Source organism: Macaca mulatta, chromosome 17, assembly GCF_049350105.2.
Source record: "Macaca mulatta isolate MMU2019108-1 chromosome 17, T2T-MMU8v2.0, whole genome shotgun sequence".
NCBI lineage: Eukaryota > Metazoa > Chordata > Mammalia > Primates > Cercopithecidae > Macaca > Macaca mulatta.
The window spans coordinates 30,478,361-30,493,571 of record NC_133422.1 but is presented as its reverse complement, the minus strand read 5'-3'; the positions used below and the strand labels follow the sequence as shown (position 1 = coordinate 30,493,571).

The following is a 15,211-nucleotide window of genomic DNA, read 5'->3' as shown; positions in this document are numbered from 1 at the left end:
TGAAGGGTCAGGTTTTGAGGAATCCTATAGGATAATGGAAACATGGACAACTGGCAGGGAGAGGGGGTGCCTTGGGGGTCAACCCAAGTGGCTGCTTTCATCCAGTGACTATAAGGTTTTATTTAAAGCCAATTCTTATTTCCTTTTCCAAAGTTGGACAAATAGCAATTGTGGGCATTAAAACCATTCCAGAGCAAGCAAGACAGCACCACTGGCCCAGAGTACCAATGGGTATAGCTACTAAAGGCATCAGTCACCCTTGACTTTGTTCTTGGCCACCTGAAAAACATTTATGCACCTTCAAAAAGTCATAATGGAAGGCCATTTACTGTTACTTTGAATGATTCTCCTAAAAGGACCTAATGAGATTCAGCACCCAGAAAAATTTGTTTTCAGATCTGGATTTTCGTTTTAATCAACTAATGAAAGTTTCATTTTTCTTTCTGATTTGGCTTCCAGGAAGCTGAGCACTTAATCCTCAATTCCTTTCTCTGCCTTTGCTATATTTACTTTCTGATCTCGTAGGACAACTATTCTGCTATGTATATATTTACTGAAATTTTTTAAGATGGCAGTATATAATTTATAAATACCAGACACTAAGAAGTACTGAAGAAATAAAAACTCAAACTAAACAGGATTATAGGAAATTCCCAATAAGCAGAAGCACCGTGAAGAGACACCGTTGACTTGCTTCCTTCTCAGAGGGGATTGGAGGGCTTCATGTGCCCAGGTGGGGTGCTGTGCTTGTTTCAGCCAGGTTTTCCACCTACTTACAAAGCCCTGAGTCTGAAGCTCATGTAGCCAGAGCTCGGCCAAGTGAGGGTCCCCCTGAGAGGCATGTGGGGGCTTCATCTCTCGTGAATCCCATCACTCTCCAGCCAGGGCTGTGCAATGCTCTTGTCCCTGGAAGGGTGAGGATGCAGGGGGAGAAGAGGCGTCTTCAGGGATGTGGTGAGGTCCAGGGGAACAGAAAGGTTGGCAAAGGGACAAGGACCATTCAGGCCCTTTTTCCATCCCATGCTGGGAAATGCACAGAGAGCAGGCTCTCTGCCTGGCCAAGAGTAACCCAGTCTCTTGGGGCAGGGCTGGCATTATGGCAGGCAGGCCAGCGTGGGCTTTTCAGGAGCAGATGGACGAAGCCCCTGTGGGCTGGGCCTGGAGGTCTTCACTCCTTACCACCTCCCTTTAGGGCCAGCGTGTCTCCCTCCCACCCTTGGTCCAAACACCACAGGAGATGTCAGAGTGAGAGGCCCCCTAGTGGGAAAGGCTGTGGCTCCCCACTAAGGACCCGCAGCCTTCCAGCTACACTGACCCAGCAGGGGCTACAGTGGGCCCAGGAGCCCTCTGCCTGACCCTGTGGCTTGGATGGGTGCTTGCAGACGTCTGAGGCCAGTTGATGCTGGTCATGTGACACTAACTTTTTAAAGCTTACTGAGAGCCTGCTGTGAGCAGGTGCTGAGCTAGTCGCCTGGGTAAAGAGTAACTGGATTCTCACACATGTCTGCTTCCAGACCACCTTGGGAAGAAAGTGACTTCTTTGAGATAACAAAAATCCAAACTAGTAGAACCTAGATTCTTTGGTAGCAAAGCAGGGATTCCTTTCACATAAAGTCCCAGGGCCCAGGGGCTCAATCTCTCAGCATGAAGCCAAGAACCAGGAGGAAAGTTCCTTAAAGTGAACGTAATGTTTGACCTTCGGTTTGAATGGGAAAGAGGTTGGGAGCAGAAAAGAGACAACTAACCCAAAGGTCTGAAACCCATTTAGGAAAAGGTTCTTCTACATTTTGGGGGATAAGTGAGGAAGAAAAAGAAAAAAAAAATTAACGAATTTAAAGAAAAATATTGACATGTAGCTCACATGACAAAAATGATGTGGATGAAAATGTACCAAAATGCTCTGTGATGGTGGCTGTATCATGAGTGATTTTTAAAAATATTGTGCAACTTCCAAAACTTTTTTTGGGTGATTTAGTTTTACTACTTTCTAATAAAATTATAATTAAAAGTATGAAAACATCAAAAGAAGGATAAATAGAAGCTAACAAAAAAATAACTACTAACACGAGGGAAAATTCAGTGGAGATTAAAGTAGGTTTTTGGTCTCGTGTTTGAAGAACAGGCCAACCTGACGAAGCTGGCGGGTCGCAGGACAGACAGGATTTGGTCTCTGCTTTGTGAGATCTAGAGCCTGGACTTCTAACTGCTGCCTCCCAGCAGGCATTGGCCATGCCTTCCTGTTTTCCTGGCCCAGGAGGGTGTCCCTCCAAAGCCACACCCCACTTCCCTGTGCCATGGCTCTCATGAGCCACGCCACAGAACAATCGGAACCAGCTGTGAACTTGGGGCACAGGGACCCTCTGGTTCATCTTTGTCCCCCTGCAGTACTGTACTTGGCTGAAAGGAGCTGTTCAAAGAGTTTGCTGACCCGAGCAGCTCCTGGAAGTGCTGGACTGGCCATTTTTGGTGCGGTTTACTCACAGGCACAGAGCAGTTGGCTTGCAGTCTTGTGTTCCCGGGGAGGGGCCCTGCCTGCTGGGCACCACTTGCTACATGTAGAAGCAGCAGCACTTTCTTCAGATCTCCTATCAAACCTCCCTTAGGAAACGGAACCCTGAACACACCAGACTAAATAAGCTAAGTGAGAAAGGAAGGCCAAGAGGGAAAGCTGTTCCAAACTGAGGGTAGAAAACATTGCTGAAAACTCCTCATTTCCTTCCTCCACCTCAAAGATCTGCCTGTAATCATAGTTTGCTTCTTCTTTCCTACAAGAAAATTACTCTTCCTCTCAGGGCTGAAAAGGCGATGATGTCACTCATACCTGCCGCAGGAATATCAAACCCAGACAATGCTCTGAGAAATGATTTTCTAGGGTGACTTTCAAGCACTCTGGGTAGCCGGCACAGATAAAATGGCCCTGTGCAGGCAATGCAGTTGGCTGAAATAGCGATTTCCTTCAAAGTCTCGGCCTAGGGGCAAGCCCACTGTTGGCACATGAGTATCACTTCCCCAGGTCCGGGGACCCTCTGCGCTAGCCCCGTGCCCCATAGGTTGCTGTTCGGAGGTGTCTTCCTGCCCCCACATGTGGATCTCCTGCCCCTCAGGTCACTGCACCCCTGCCCAGAAAATACCAGAGCCCAGGCAGGGGTAATAAGGCAAGCTACTGCTTACTGAGTAGCTGCTGTGTATCAGACATCAGGTGCTAATGGGATAAAATCAGTTTGAGGGAGGTTTGTTCACTCTCCAGATACCTCGTGAGACTTGTATTCTTGATGGTCTTACTGAGCCTGTTATTAATTAAAACTACAAATATTTCAAAAAGTGGCCGTGTCTTAGGTGGCGGTAATCAAACCCGAAGCAGCAGCTGGGCTATCCTGCCCCGGAGTATGCTGTGCCTGGCAAATGTCTAGGAGAGCGCTACTGGCCAGTTTCTGGAGCTGGTCAGAGAGACAGAACTTCAGCCTCAGCCCACATCTGCTGGACCAGACCCTCTGGAGGTGGAGGCCAAAAGTCTGTCTGACAAGCCTTCCAGGCTTTTATGCCTTCTAAAGTTGGAGATGATGCCAGCACTGGAAATGCCAGGTCTCTACTGGGTCCATGAGTCGGCTGTGCCTCCATCCACTCCAGTCCTACCACTTACTATCTGTAGTACTGGAAAGTAGGCAGTTTCCTGACCTAAGTATCAGTGTGTGCATCTGCAAAATGGAGATAAGAATGGTCTCCGGCTGGTAGAAATGCTGAGGGTTAAGTAAGATATTAGATCACACTTAGCCCAAAGTGTGGAACCTATTAAGTGTGCAATTAACATTAGTTATCACATTATTATCTCTAGGGTAAAGGCCTTCCTGCATGAGCTCATTCCCAGGCAAGACCAGTTGGGGATAGTCTGTCACCACTTCTGGCAGCAAGAAGCAGAGGTGTCATGCCAGGAGCGGGGACCGTGGCAGTGTGTGTCTCTGGCCTTCCCAGGGACACTGGCTGAGCCCTCCCCTGGGAGAAGGGGGGCTCTCTCACAGCTACATGGCTGGCCTGGGGACGGAGGACTCCATCAGCACAGCCACCATTTTTTGTGTGTGGAAGGGAAGCTGGCCCACAGGCCTCAGGCTTGGCATGAGGGGCAGGGACAGGGCCCAGGATGGCTACCTCATAGCTTGCGTTACTCTCTGTCCCTGCTTTCAGTGGCTGGAGGTTCTTGCTCACAGCCAGCCAGCAGACACCATGGCCCCAGGAGCCCTCCTCCCAGACACCTCCTTACACAGCTTCCTCCTGTGTCCTATTGTGGGGTCCTCCTCACTCTGCACACACCCAGGACCGCCTCTGAACCGCCCCCTCTGCTGAGGCTCTCCGCTGCTCCCTCAGCCTCCTGCACACACCCCCACCAGCCCAAGGTCGCCATCCTCACCACCTTTCCTCCCTTTCCTTCTTTTATTCATTCCACAAACACTGGGTGTCTAACGCGTGCCAGACACTGTTAGAGGCGCTAGGGTGACAGCAGTGGGCAAACAAGACCAAGTCCCTGCCCTCAAGCTGCTTGTCCCTGGTGGGGAGGTGGCCAAGCCTGTGATGTGGGCAGCTGCCATGCACTGGCAGCTGACAGTGCTACGGGGAGGAACACAGCGAGGTGAGCGGGACGGGCTGGGGCATCTGTGCCTGAGAACGAGAGAGGGGCAACTGCCTTTCACAGCGGGAAGACCGACCATTCTTCCCACAGACCTCAGTGAGCCTCCGGGGAGGAGAGACCTGCGGGGGCGAGGCAGCCAGTGTGTGTTTATCTGGGGAGGGGATCAGGCGGTGGGCGCAGGGGAGGCGAGCATGGGAGGTAACCTGCGTTCTGAAGGACCCCAAGTGACACAGGGTCACGGGGAGATGAAAGGAGAGGCAGGAAGTCAGGGGGAGGCGAAGGCAGGAGGCCCTGGGAGGGACTGGGCTTTACTCTGTGGATGCGCAGCCGCTGGAGGGGTCTGAGCAGGAGTCACATGATCTGATTTGCATTGTGAAAGGATCCCTCGGCCTTCCAGTGGAGAAGTGGCTGTGGGAGCCCAGGGCAGAAACAAGAGGAAATGCCAGTGGCATTTAGAGAGGGAGGCAGCAGAAGTGGAGGAAGTGGCCGGGTTCTGCAAGCGTCCTGAGGTAGAGCAAGTGGTTTCCTGAGAAAGGACTCAGGGATGACTCCGCTGGTTTGGGCTTTGGAACTGGAGCATGGTTTGCCTGTTCCTGAGTTAGTTTCTTACCAGACGTCTCTGGCCCAGGGAATATGTAGCTCGGAACCCTGACGGCTGCCCCGGCCCCATCCTGCCCAGGCCATTGTGCCTTCTGCTCCCTGGGGCTCCCCAGTCTCCCCGGAACAACATCTGCCCCAGCTCTGCTCAGGCATAGGTTCTTCTGAGCAGCCTCTCGTGGCATCTTCCTACCCTGGCCATGCGAACCCATCTACCCTCTGTGTGGTAACAGCTGCCATTCCCGGGTCATGGGTGCTGACCCAGGGCACGCCAGAGGCATTCTTCCCACAGGCCTCAGTGACCCTGCTAGGGAAGAATTACCATCCTGCGCTTTCAGATTTGGAAATGAAGGTTCCCACCACAGTGGAACATGCCCCTAGCCACTCCACAGGAGTACAGGAGTTGAGACTCTGAAGCCCATGCCACGTGCTGCCCTAGATGAGTTTTGAAGCCACAGCACTGGAATGCTTTGCTAGCTTTCTTGGTTTGCATGTCTGCTATCTCCATTGCTCTGAAAGGTGAAGCCTGGCATAAGGGGCTGCCCAATAACCCAGACATTAGAGTCTAAAGAGGGTTCGGGGACCCATGAGAGATCCCAGACGGCCCTCACTCCTCTATCCCCAGCTCACACTCATTCATTTTTTGATAATATAATAACTGAGACAGATAAGATACAAGTAAACATATATACAAGATAGTTGTTATGGGTTGAACTGTGTCCCCTCAAAATTCATATGTTGAAGTCCCATCTCCTAGTAACGTCAGAATATGACCTTATTTGGAAATAATGAGTTGTTGGAGATGGAATGAACTTAATTTGGATGAGGTTATGCTGGAGAAAGGTGAGCTCCTAATCCAATAGAACTGGTGTCCTTACATAAAGGGAGAATTTGGAGATGACACACACAGGGAGAATGCCGTGTGAACGTGAAAACAGAGACCAAGCTGGTGCTTCCACACACCAACGAAGGCCAAGAAGGCCAGTGCAACAGCAGGCTGGGGAGAGGCATGGAACAGATTCTTTCTCACAGCCTTTGGAGGAACCAACCCTGCTGATGCCTTGATTTTGGACTTCTAGCCTCCAGAACTCTGAAACAATACATTTATGTTGTTTAAGCCACCCAGTTTGTGGTACTATGTTAAAACCAAGAGAGTAACTTGGAAAAGTGATGAAGTGTGTGAGAAGAAAAACCAAACAGAGTGCTGAGGGTTGGGGAAAGGGAACTACTCTAGGTGAGGGAGGCAGAGAAGGCCCCTCTGAAACTTGGACAATGGGAAGGAAATCATGGAGGAGATCATTCCAGGGAGAGAGAACAGCAGGTTTAAAGGTCCTGAGGCAGAAATGAGTTTGCTGCATCTGAGGAGAGTGAGCAAGAAGGAAGGGAAATGAGAGATAAATAAAGCCAGAGAGGTAAGCGGCGACCAGCTGTTGGAAAGCCATAGGCCTTGGTGAAGATCTGAAGGGATTGCAAGGGCCATGGGAAGCCCTTGGAAACTCTGAATCTTGAAAGAGACATGATCTGATGCATCTTTTATGATGACGCACATAAGCACATGCACACAAATGGTCTAGATCTGGAGTGTGCAGGGTGAAGACAAAACAAGGCCCATCTCAGGGTCAGCTCCAGTTTTTCCATCCACTGTCACTTTCGGCACCTCCTAGTGCAGAAAATCATGTGCTTCACCCCACAAAGAGCAGGCTTTTCTCTGCTTCCCTGAAAAACAAGTTTCTGCCTGGTGCAGTCTTGCTGGGAATGTAAAATGACACAGCTGCTATGGAAAACAGTGTCGTGGTTCCTTTCCTCAAAAAATTACACACAATTACTGTATAATCCAGCAATTCCACTTCTGGGTATACACACAAAAGAACTGAAAGCAGGGTCTTGAAGAGGTATTTATACACCCACATTCATAGCAGTGTTATTCACAATAGCCAAAAGATGGAGGCAACTCAGGTGTCCATCCTGAATGGACATGCAAAATCTATCATATTCCTGCAGTGGAATATTATTCAGCTTTAAAGGGAAGGGAGTTCTGATACATTCTACAACATGGATGAACCTTGAGGACATTATGCCAAGTGAAATAAGCCAATAACAGAAAGACAAATACTATACGATCCCACTTATATGAGGTACTTACGGCAGTCAGACTCACAGAAACAGATAGCAGAATGGAGGTTGCCAGGGCCTCGGGGAGGAGGGATGGGAAGTGGTCAGCAGGTACAGACTTTCAGTTTGGCAGGATGAAAAAGTTATAGAGATGGATGGTGGTGATGGTTGCACAAGAATGTGAATGTATAAAGCCACTGAACTGTATGCTTAAAATGGCCAAAATGGTAAATTTTATGTGTATTTTACCACAATTAACAATTAAAAAATAATTCTCTAGAGCCCACATCAGTCCCTCATCACATCCTCAGTGGCATCTGTCTCTCTGTCCTCACAAAACCAGTGTCCCCAGTATTCCAGAAATGATGGCCCAGTCAATCTCCTTGTTGCATGAAGAAGATAAGCAATACCAGCTGGTGTGGATGAGATCTGAAAAGCTCTCTGGTGACGACAATCCCAGGCCTCTGCCTGGCAACTCATTTCAACTGGTAATAATTCTCTATGTCAGGTTTTCCTGCCTTTTAAGTCTTATTAAAAACCTTTAGCTGAAGCTCTTTTCTCTTTCTACCTTCTAAGGACCCAAGGGATAGTGGTGAGCATCTTCTACAGAAGAACTTTTCCATAGACTTGGAGACCATTGTTAAATTATCTTGCCACTCTGAAGACACGGAACTACCTGCTCTCACCATTTTCCAGCCCAAAAGTACAGCCACAATCCCACTGTAGAATTGAGCTTTGGGTCCTCGGACTGTGCTTCTGTCTGTGTATTTTAGGGGGCCCCAAGTCACTTCTTAAGGAGAACTCTGGCCCTGCTCACAGCACTCCTGTAGCAGGCCTCCAAAAGAGGCAGGTGGCCTTCCATTCAGGCCTGTGTTCCTACCAGGCTGCTTGGAGCTCCCTGAGAAAGGAATAGTGCACAACCCCGCATGGCCGAGTTGCAGGACACATGAGCCTATCCTTTACCCATCACATAGAGAACAGGCTCCAGGAACCTGGCTGGGAATAAAAAAGGCAAACTCACTGACACTAGCTACTGAAAGCCTGGCTGAGAGAAACAAATGGTGGGAGAGTATCTGAAGGTGCATTCTTCCCTCTGAGATTAAGCAAAGCCACCAGGAGGTGTGAGTGGGGGCTACTCTGCTTGCCCAGCCTCCCCCTGTACAGCAGCTTTTCTGAACTACATCTGGCTGGGCATACCTGGCCTCACTGCAGGCATCAGGTAAGAAAGCCTTGTGAGTCCCCTGCTGTGTTATTCGAGAGGTATGGTTGAGCACAGGCTGTTGCCACCACTGAGCATGTGAGATGCTGGGGGATCTCTGCTTCCAGGATTCTGAACTGGGACTACTTGTGCATCTAAAGCATGGTTGATTTTTCCTTCGTGAACTCTGAATCATATCATTGATGATTTTCCATTTTGCTTTTGCTGCTACAAGAACTCAAAGTCAACTTTGGGGCTTATTTCTGGAACAGTGCTGGCTGATAGAACTTTCTGCGATAAGGAAAATTTTGCAACAGTGCTATCCAGTACAGTAGCCACTAGCCACATGTGTCTAGTGCCAATGAGGAATGAAATTTAAATTTAAATTTTAATGGTGACATTAACTATGTAGTAGTGGCTATCATTGAACAGTATGGCTCTAGAAAGTATATAGGAAATGACATGCATTTTGAATGTCACACTCGGTTTATCTAATTTTTCTATCAGTATTTGCCTTCTACTTGAAATCCCTTTGTATCTAATTGTTATCACTAATCTTCTTTCATGGTATATATATCTTTGCCAGCCATCTTAAACATAGTTTTTAAAATGTGAGATCCACTTATAAATATTAAAAAAAGGATAACAGAGCCATATGCCCAATTTTTTGGACTAGAAATTTCTTCTCCCTCCCCCTTTCATGTAATATAGAGTAGTTAAGATGTTCATTTAAGTGGAGGGAGTCCCAGGGTGGCGGAGGAAAATCTTTTCTTTGGTTTCTGTCTCTGTTCTTTTTTTTCATCTGTGCTGCTTATACAAACGTTAAATTTGTGAAAATTTACTGAGCTGTATATTTACAATGCGAACTTTTTGGTATATACATAATTAATAATATTCTTCAATGGAAAGTAAACAAAAACATATAAGGAGAACCTACTGTGTTCAAAGTGGAATGTCGGTTTAGTTCTATGGGGGGTCCGGAAAGATTCATAAAGCAGTCCTTGACTCCACAAAGCCACAGTTTAGTATCATCAGGCATCAGTGCAAATTTCTACAAAATTCTTCCAGGGGGCACCAGGAAGAACTGGGAGCATGTTTGCTGACAGTGAAGTGAAAATAACCAATGGGAAGACTCTTTCATGCCCCCCTATGCATTTTCCAGAGGAATCTTCAGCCATACCTGATGCTAGTAACTCCCCATCTACCTCCCTGCCCTCCCACTATGAATCAGGCAATGCCAAGAATGAGGGGAAGATACGTTTCAGGAGGAGGACAGCTTTCTTTGCATTTTATCTGATCTCAGTAAAAAAAAAATTTCCAAATTCTTACAAGGGGCTGAGTTGATCACAGAAAAGAAAAAACTCTCAACTTTTCTTCTCTGGAGGAATTAAAATGGGAGGAGGAAGTCCCCGAAATATGGAACATTAAGTCAGTGGTGTAGGATGAGGAAATAAATGCAATCTTTCTGAACAAAAAACTATATTTTAAGAAAGCAACTAAAAACTACCCAATCGAGATTTTCTTCAATACATAGCTCCATTCAACTAAACAAAAAAATGTATCTTAAACATTACAGTTCAAAATGGCACTCAGGGAAGATACATTGCTAAAGAGAATGTGGATAGAAAGGTTCACTCTCAACTGCTCCTCCCGCCAAGACCTAACTACCTTAATTTTGCTGAAGACTGAAATACAAATTTTTACTTTGGAAAGTAACTGACAGAGATGGGCAGGTGTGGATCTCATGCTAGCTATCTGCACTGATGCAGATGAACAGGAACCTGCCTGACATTACCAAGAATCTTGGGGGAGGAGGTTATGTGTCCTTTCTGCCCACATTAATTTAATTCCTCAACATATTACTATTTGAACAAGGGCCTGCATTCCGGAGTCACAAGATACAAATCTTTTTTCTACTCTTTCATACTCTATTGCTCTAACTTCAAAAGCCTGCACCTATATGGATTTTATAGCCATTTAAATGTGTGGATCTTCTTTGAAATATTCTTTCCATGGTTCCTTTGAGTAGAGTCCAGGCCAAGCTTTCATACTGCATTCTCTTATTTATCTTATTAGAAGGATCAGGAGAAAAAAGTGCTCTAATTACTGCAAAAAGGAAGAAGTCACTTCAGAAACAGTCACGTTCTTTTTGGTCTTTTAGTATAAACAATATCCTTTGCATTTCATTAACTTTTACTTGGTGCGACTGTATTATATTTTGCATAAAGATTTGGCATTCTTCAAACACAGAAGACAATTTTTCTCACATTTCGAAAGGGATTATAGAGTAAATGCTAGCATATTGAATAATAAAACATTACTTAGTTCCTTATCTGCATAGTTCAAAAGACTGAAAATTATCTAGTTCCTATAAATAGTAAGTATCTCAAGGTGACCTTTCTGATGAGACATGAGGTCTGGCTGTAGTCTGAACCAGTTGTCTGACATGTGCCAAATTCTGACTTCATTTCATGATATGTGGATTACAGTTCTGGTGCTTAAAGCCAAAACCAACAAAAACGATGAAACTTTACCTGCGATTCAAGTAACCACAATCCCTGCCTCGTAAGGCAATGTCCCCCAATTCACTATCAACTTTCCCTTTTCGGGTAGCCAAGTGTGAAAATTGAGACATCAGAGGTAGAGGCTTTTCAGAAAAATAAAGCCCTATTCTCCTGGAACTAATTTGCTTGTTAAATCAAGAAAGCCTGGGTCTGGAAAGCATTTATCAGGTAGGACCAGATGTAGGATGTTCTGTAATATACATGCTGAATTTTGAATTGAGTATAACTAATTATCTCTAATGAGTCAACCACTGGAAGGATGAGAGGAGAAAGGGGGCTGGTAATGAAGCTAAAGAGTTCACCGCAGAAGGACTAGGGCAGCCTACTTAAAATGAATTCGCTCACCCCTTCCAAGCTTAGTGAAACCAGAAGCTCCCAACGCATCGCTTTCTCCTTAAAATGTTTAACGGAACATCCTTTTCCAAGTGATCACAGGATTTCAACAACCTGCTGCCCAGCAGTAGAAGGGTGCAACAGTAGAAGATGGAGGAGGCACCCGAAGGAAGAGAACAGCTATCTCCTCTATGAACATCAATATATATTTTAAAATTTCCAGATAGATGGGCTTTCCTGAAGTTCCTTTGTGGGAGGGAAGAATCCAGTGGTAAAACTTCTAAGTACATGGGCATAGATTCAGGAATCTTTAATCGCAAACTCCCCAGCTAGCTCATTTGAAATCCCCAGGAGTCATGGGTGTTCAGGGGATGCCCAATAGGGGAGGACAGAATGGGAACCTGGAAGAACTGGGAACACGTTTGCTGACACTGAAATGAAAAGAACCAATGGGAAGAGTCTTTCATGCCCTTTTGTTGGGATCCAGTATGGCCACTTTGACTTCGACTAGGAGCTGGGCAGAGGGTCACTGATCTCTCCTTCCTTGACCATTGCTCTGTGACTGGTACTATAGGGTTTGAGGCAGAGCTAACTGTTTCTTGGGTCCCCTAAACAGACAGACAGGTGTCCCCCCAGTACCTGTAGGAGGATCTTGTTCCCATCGTGGTCCTCTGTCTGCCAGCGCCCCTCGCTGATGGGGCTGCAAGGGTTGGGCAGGAGAGGCACGAGCTCGCCGATGTCCCTCACTCGGAACTCCAGCACGGACGAGTCGGTGGGCACCGGGCTCTGGTCACAGGGCAGTCTTTTCAGGGAGAACTGGATGTCCACATCCAGATTGGAGAAAATAGGGAAGATGCAGAAGTCCGCTTTCTTCTGGCTGGGGCTCCTCCGGAGAATCAGCTCGTAGAACCTGAGGCTGTCGGCGTAGTTGTCGTGGCGACAGTAGACAGTGAAGCGCACGATTTCCTTGCCGTAGTGCACTGGCCGGATGGCCCACAGCGGCGTCCCAGGGGCCAGTGTGAAGAAGTCCTGGCTGCAGGGCAGGTAGGGCAGGAACCGGCCGTGCACACGCTCGGTATGGTGGTGGCGCCAGGGCGGCTGCTGCAGTGTGCGGTGCAGCTGCAGGATCTGCTCTTCGCCGTACTCCTCCTGCAGGAACAGCACCACCGCCAGCGCCGGCTGAGCGCCCTTGGGGGGCTTCCGCCGCCGCCTGCATGCCCGCCTCTCGGACACCCTGAACAGCGGGAGGTCCGGGTGGATCCACGCCAGGACCTTGTCGATGGCCTCCTGCAGGGGCTGGGACTCCCCTGGGTCTGCGATTATGTGGATGCTGACCAGGAAAGGGTCCTGCGCCTCTTCAACGGAAAGCTCACCTAGGGGCACGCAAAAAACGAATGGATGAATGAATACAATTATGATTATTTCATTAAAGTGTCCAGTGATGACGTGTACAGGCTTGGCAGGAAGAGAAGTCAAATTCTAACTGAACTGACTCCATAACCTGTGATGTTCTGATCCCAAGTTTACCTACAAAAACTACTATGTCAGCACCCTAGCAGCCAAAGATGAAAGGGGTGTTGCTACCTGAAGAGTTTCCAAGCTGGACAGGGTGAGGAGAACCTTGGTCCTGTATTTCATCAGGTTGATCGGTATAGGGAACATTTGACTTTATATTTATGTATCAGACAAATGGAAAGTCAAGTCTGGTGTCTTAGAAGGAACAACAGGCCCATTAGAAAAGATGCCATAGCATCTTGTGGACACCATTTAGTATTTCCTGAAATAACTGCAGGGCCTTGCCCCGTACATGTTCCCTACACAAATGCACTCCTCTGGTTTGCTTATTTCATTTGTTTATTTTGTTAACACACACTCACGAGCTCCTTCCTACCTGCCTCACTGGGAGTGAGGCACAAGGCAAACGATGGAGGACAAGAGAGACCTGTGCTTGCCCCCTGGGGCTTACTCTACAGACAGGTCATGCCCTGGCTGGTGACGAGTCCTGCCCACAGTGTCCCCTGTTGTGCACAGTGTCATGTTGCTGCTGGAAACACAGGGAAGGATGACCCTTGGAGCCAAGCGCAGTGTTTGCTTGCTGTTGGAGCTTACTGGGGCGGAGGTTAGGGTGGAAGGAAAGCAGGGTGAGACCATGATTGCCCATGAAATGACACCTTTTGTGCCCCTTGCTGGGCCACGTCCACCCAGAAGCCCACACATCTTGAATGGGTCGGTTACCCTCCCTGTGATCTCTGGCAAAACACCTGAGTATTGAATTCCAAGCATGAAGTTGACTGTTTAACTTGGCAACACTTTCCCATGGGGTGACAGTTTTTTTGGCCAGACTTGGCATATTTCTAAATCATATATCTGATAAAAGGCTTGCTCTTTTAAAAGATGGTTCTATTTGCATTTATATAAGTTTTCGGTCTCATTTAAGGGAATTGAGACATCTTTAGGCCAATTGTGATTTAGGGGGCTAGATTCACCCAGAATCTAGATCTGCCTTTACAACACACATGCCTCACAGTATCCACTAGGGGTGTCAGGCATAGAGTGATCATGTGGTCAATTGTGTTCTACCAATGTGGTGTGCTTTTCAGAATCATAACCTTGATCAAGTCACAGGATGAAAATTTTTTTGTGGTAGGTAGACATTGCAAGTGGGCTTACAAGTTCATTTCACTATGTGCAGCTGCAATAACATGGTTTTAATTTAATCGGATCAAAACCTGTCTGAATTTTCATCCCAACTCTATTAAGTGTCTCACTTGAAAACAGTCCAGCTTGTGGTCTTCTCTCTCATTCATGCATTCATTTGCACATCTGTTAAGCAATCAGTTTGTACCAGGCACTGGGGACACAAAGAAGCTGGCACTAATTATGTATGCCCAGGCACTATCAGGTACATTTACACATACTCTGGCATGATATGCTCCCTGAGAATTGTGCAGTGCACAACCTGCACAACCATAGGCGGCAGCCCTCTGAAGACCCATAAGCCCATAAGATGAGAACTTTGTGATTGAGTTGGGAAACACAAACATCAAAAATTAAAATTAAATCTGATAAAATTAAATCAGATATATGCCTAAAAGGAATACAATGGAATAGTAACTTGGGGTGGGGGCTAGATTCTAAAGTCACTGTGAAGAAAAGGTTATCTATAGACACTATTAACACTGAAAGTCTCCCAAATTTCCAATAAAGCACTAACTTGTAACAAGACAAGATGGCCAGACAGATGTTTCTTTAGTTGAACACCACATAAAATGACCATTTTGCTGCAGGGTCATGTACAAGAGAATAGTCTGTTTCTTTAAACACTAAACCCTTACTCATCAAACCCTGCCCTTCACTCTACAAGAGGCTTCTGGCAACCTGAGAGGCTCCTGGAACTTAAGGATGACTCAGGTAAGAGCAGAGTCAAGTTTCAACTCTCCACAATCATGGAGTAGAATGGCAAGTGGAATCCTTTCAATTGTCTTCCCTCTCTTTCCTTCCTGCTGGCTGGGCATGTTTTCCCAAATTTGTATGAATTAAATATGAGCATAAAGCAATTCCAACTTACTAGACTTGACAAAGGAAGGAGGGCTCTACAGAAGAAGGCTTCCTCGAAGAGGTACCATATGAACTGGGTCTTGAAGGGTAAAGGCAGAGAGCACATCCTCTTGCTCATGATGCCTTTAGATGCTGAGGAGATTCGGAAGTGTTTATGAAGGTATAGAACTGTGCAAAAAACAAGCACATTTGGAAGGGGGCCATGGGTAATTCTGAGACACGGCAACA

At 46.9% G+C, this 15,211-nt stretch overlaps 1 protein-coding gene and 1 long non-coding RNA gene across 2 annotated transcripts in view; one reads left to right on the top strand and one right to left on the bottom strand.

Annotated features, from left to right (window-relative positions):
* Positions 1-15,211, bottom strand: part of FAM124A (family with sequence similarity 124 member A) — a 61,016-nt gene that overhangs the window by 19,362 nt on the left and 26,443 nt on the right. Inside the window, exon 3 of the mRNA XM_001105422.5 lies at positions 12,065-12,798. Within this exon, the coding sequence (XP_001105422.3) occupies positions 12,065-12,798 (734 nt within the window). The remainder of the gene's footprint in view (positions 1-12,064; positions 12,799-15,211) is intronic.
* On the top strand, positions 7,133-9,449 carry LOC106994268 (uncharacterized). Its single transcript, XR_001440795.3, has 2 exons — positions 7,133-7,818; positions 7,907-9,449. It is a non-coding gene; the product is annotated as an uncharacterized LOC106994268 (long non-coding RNA).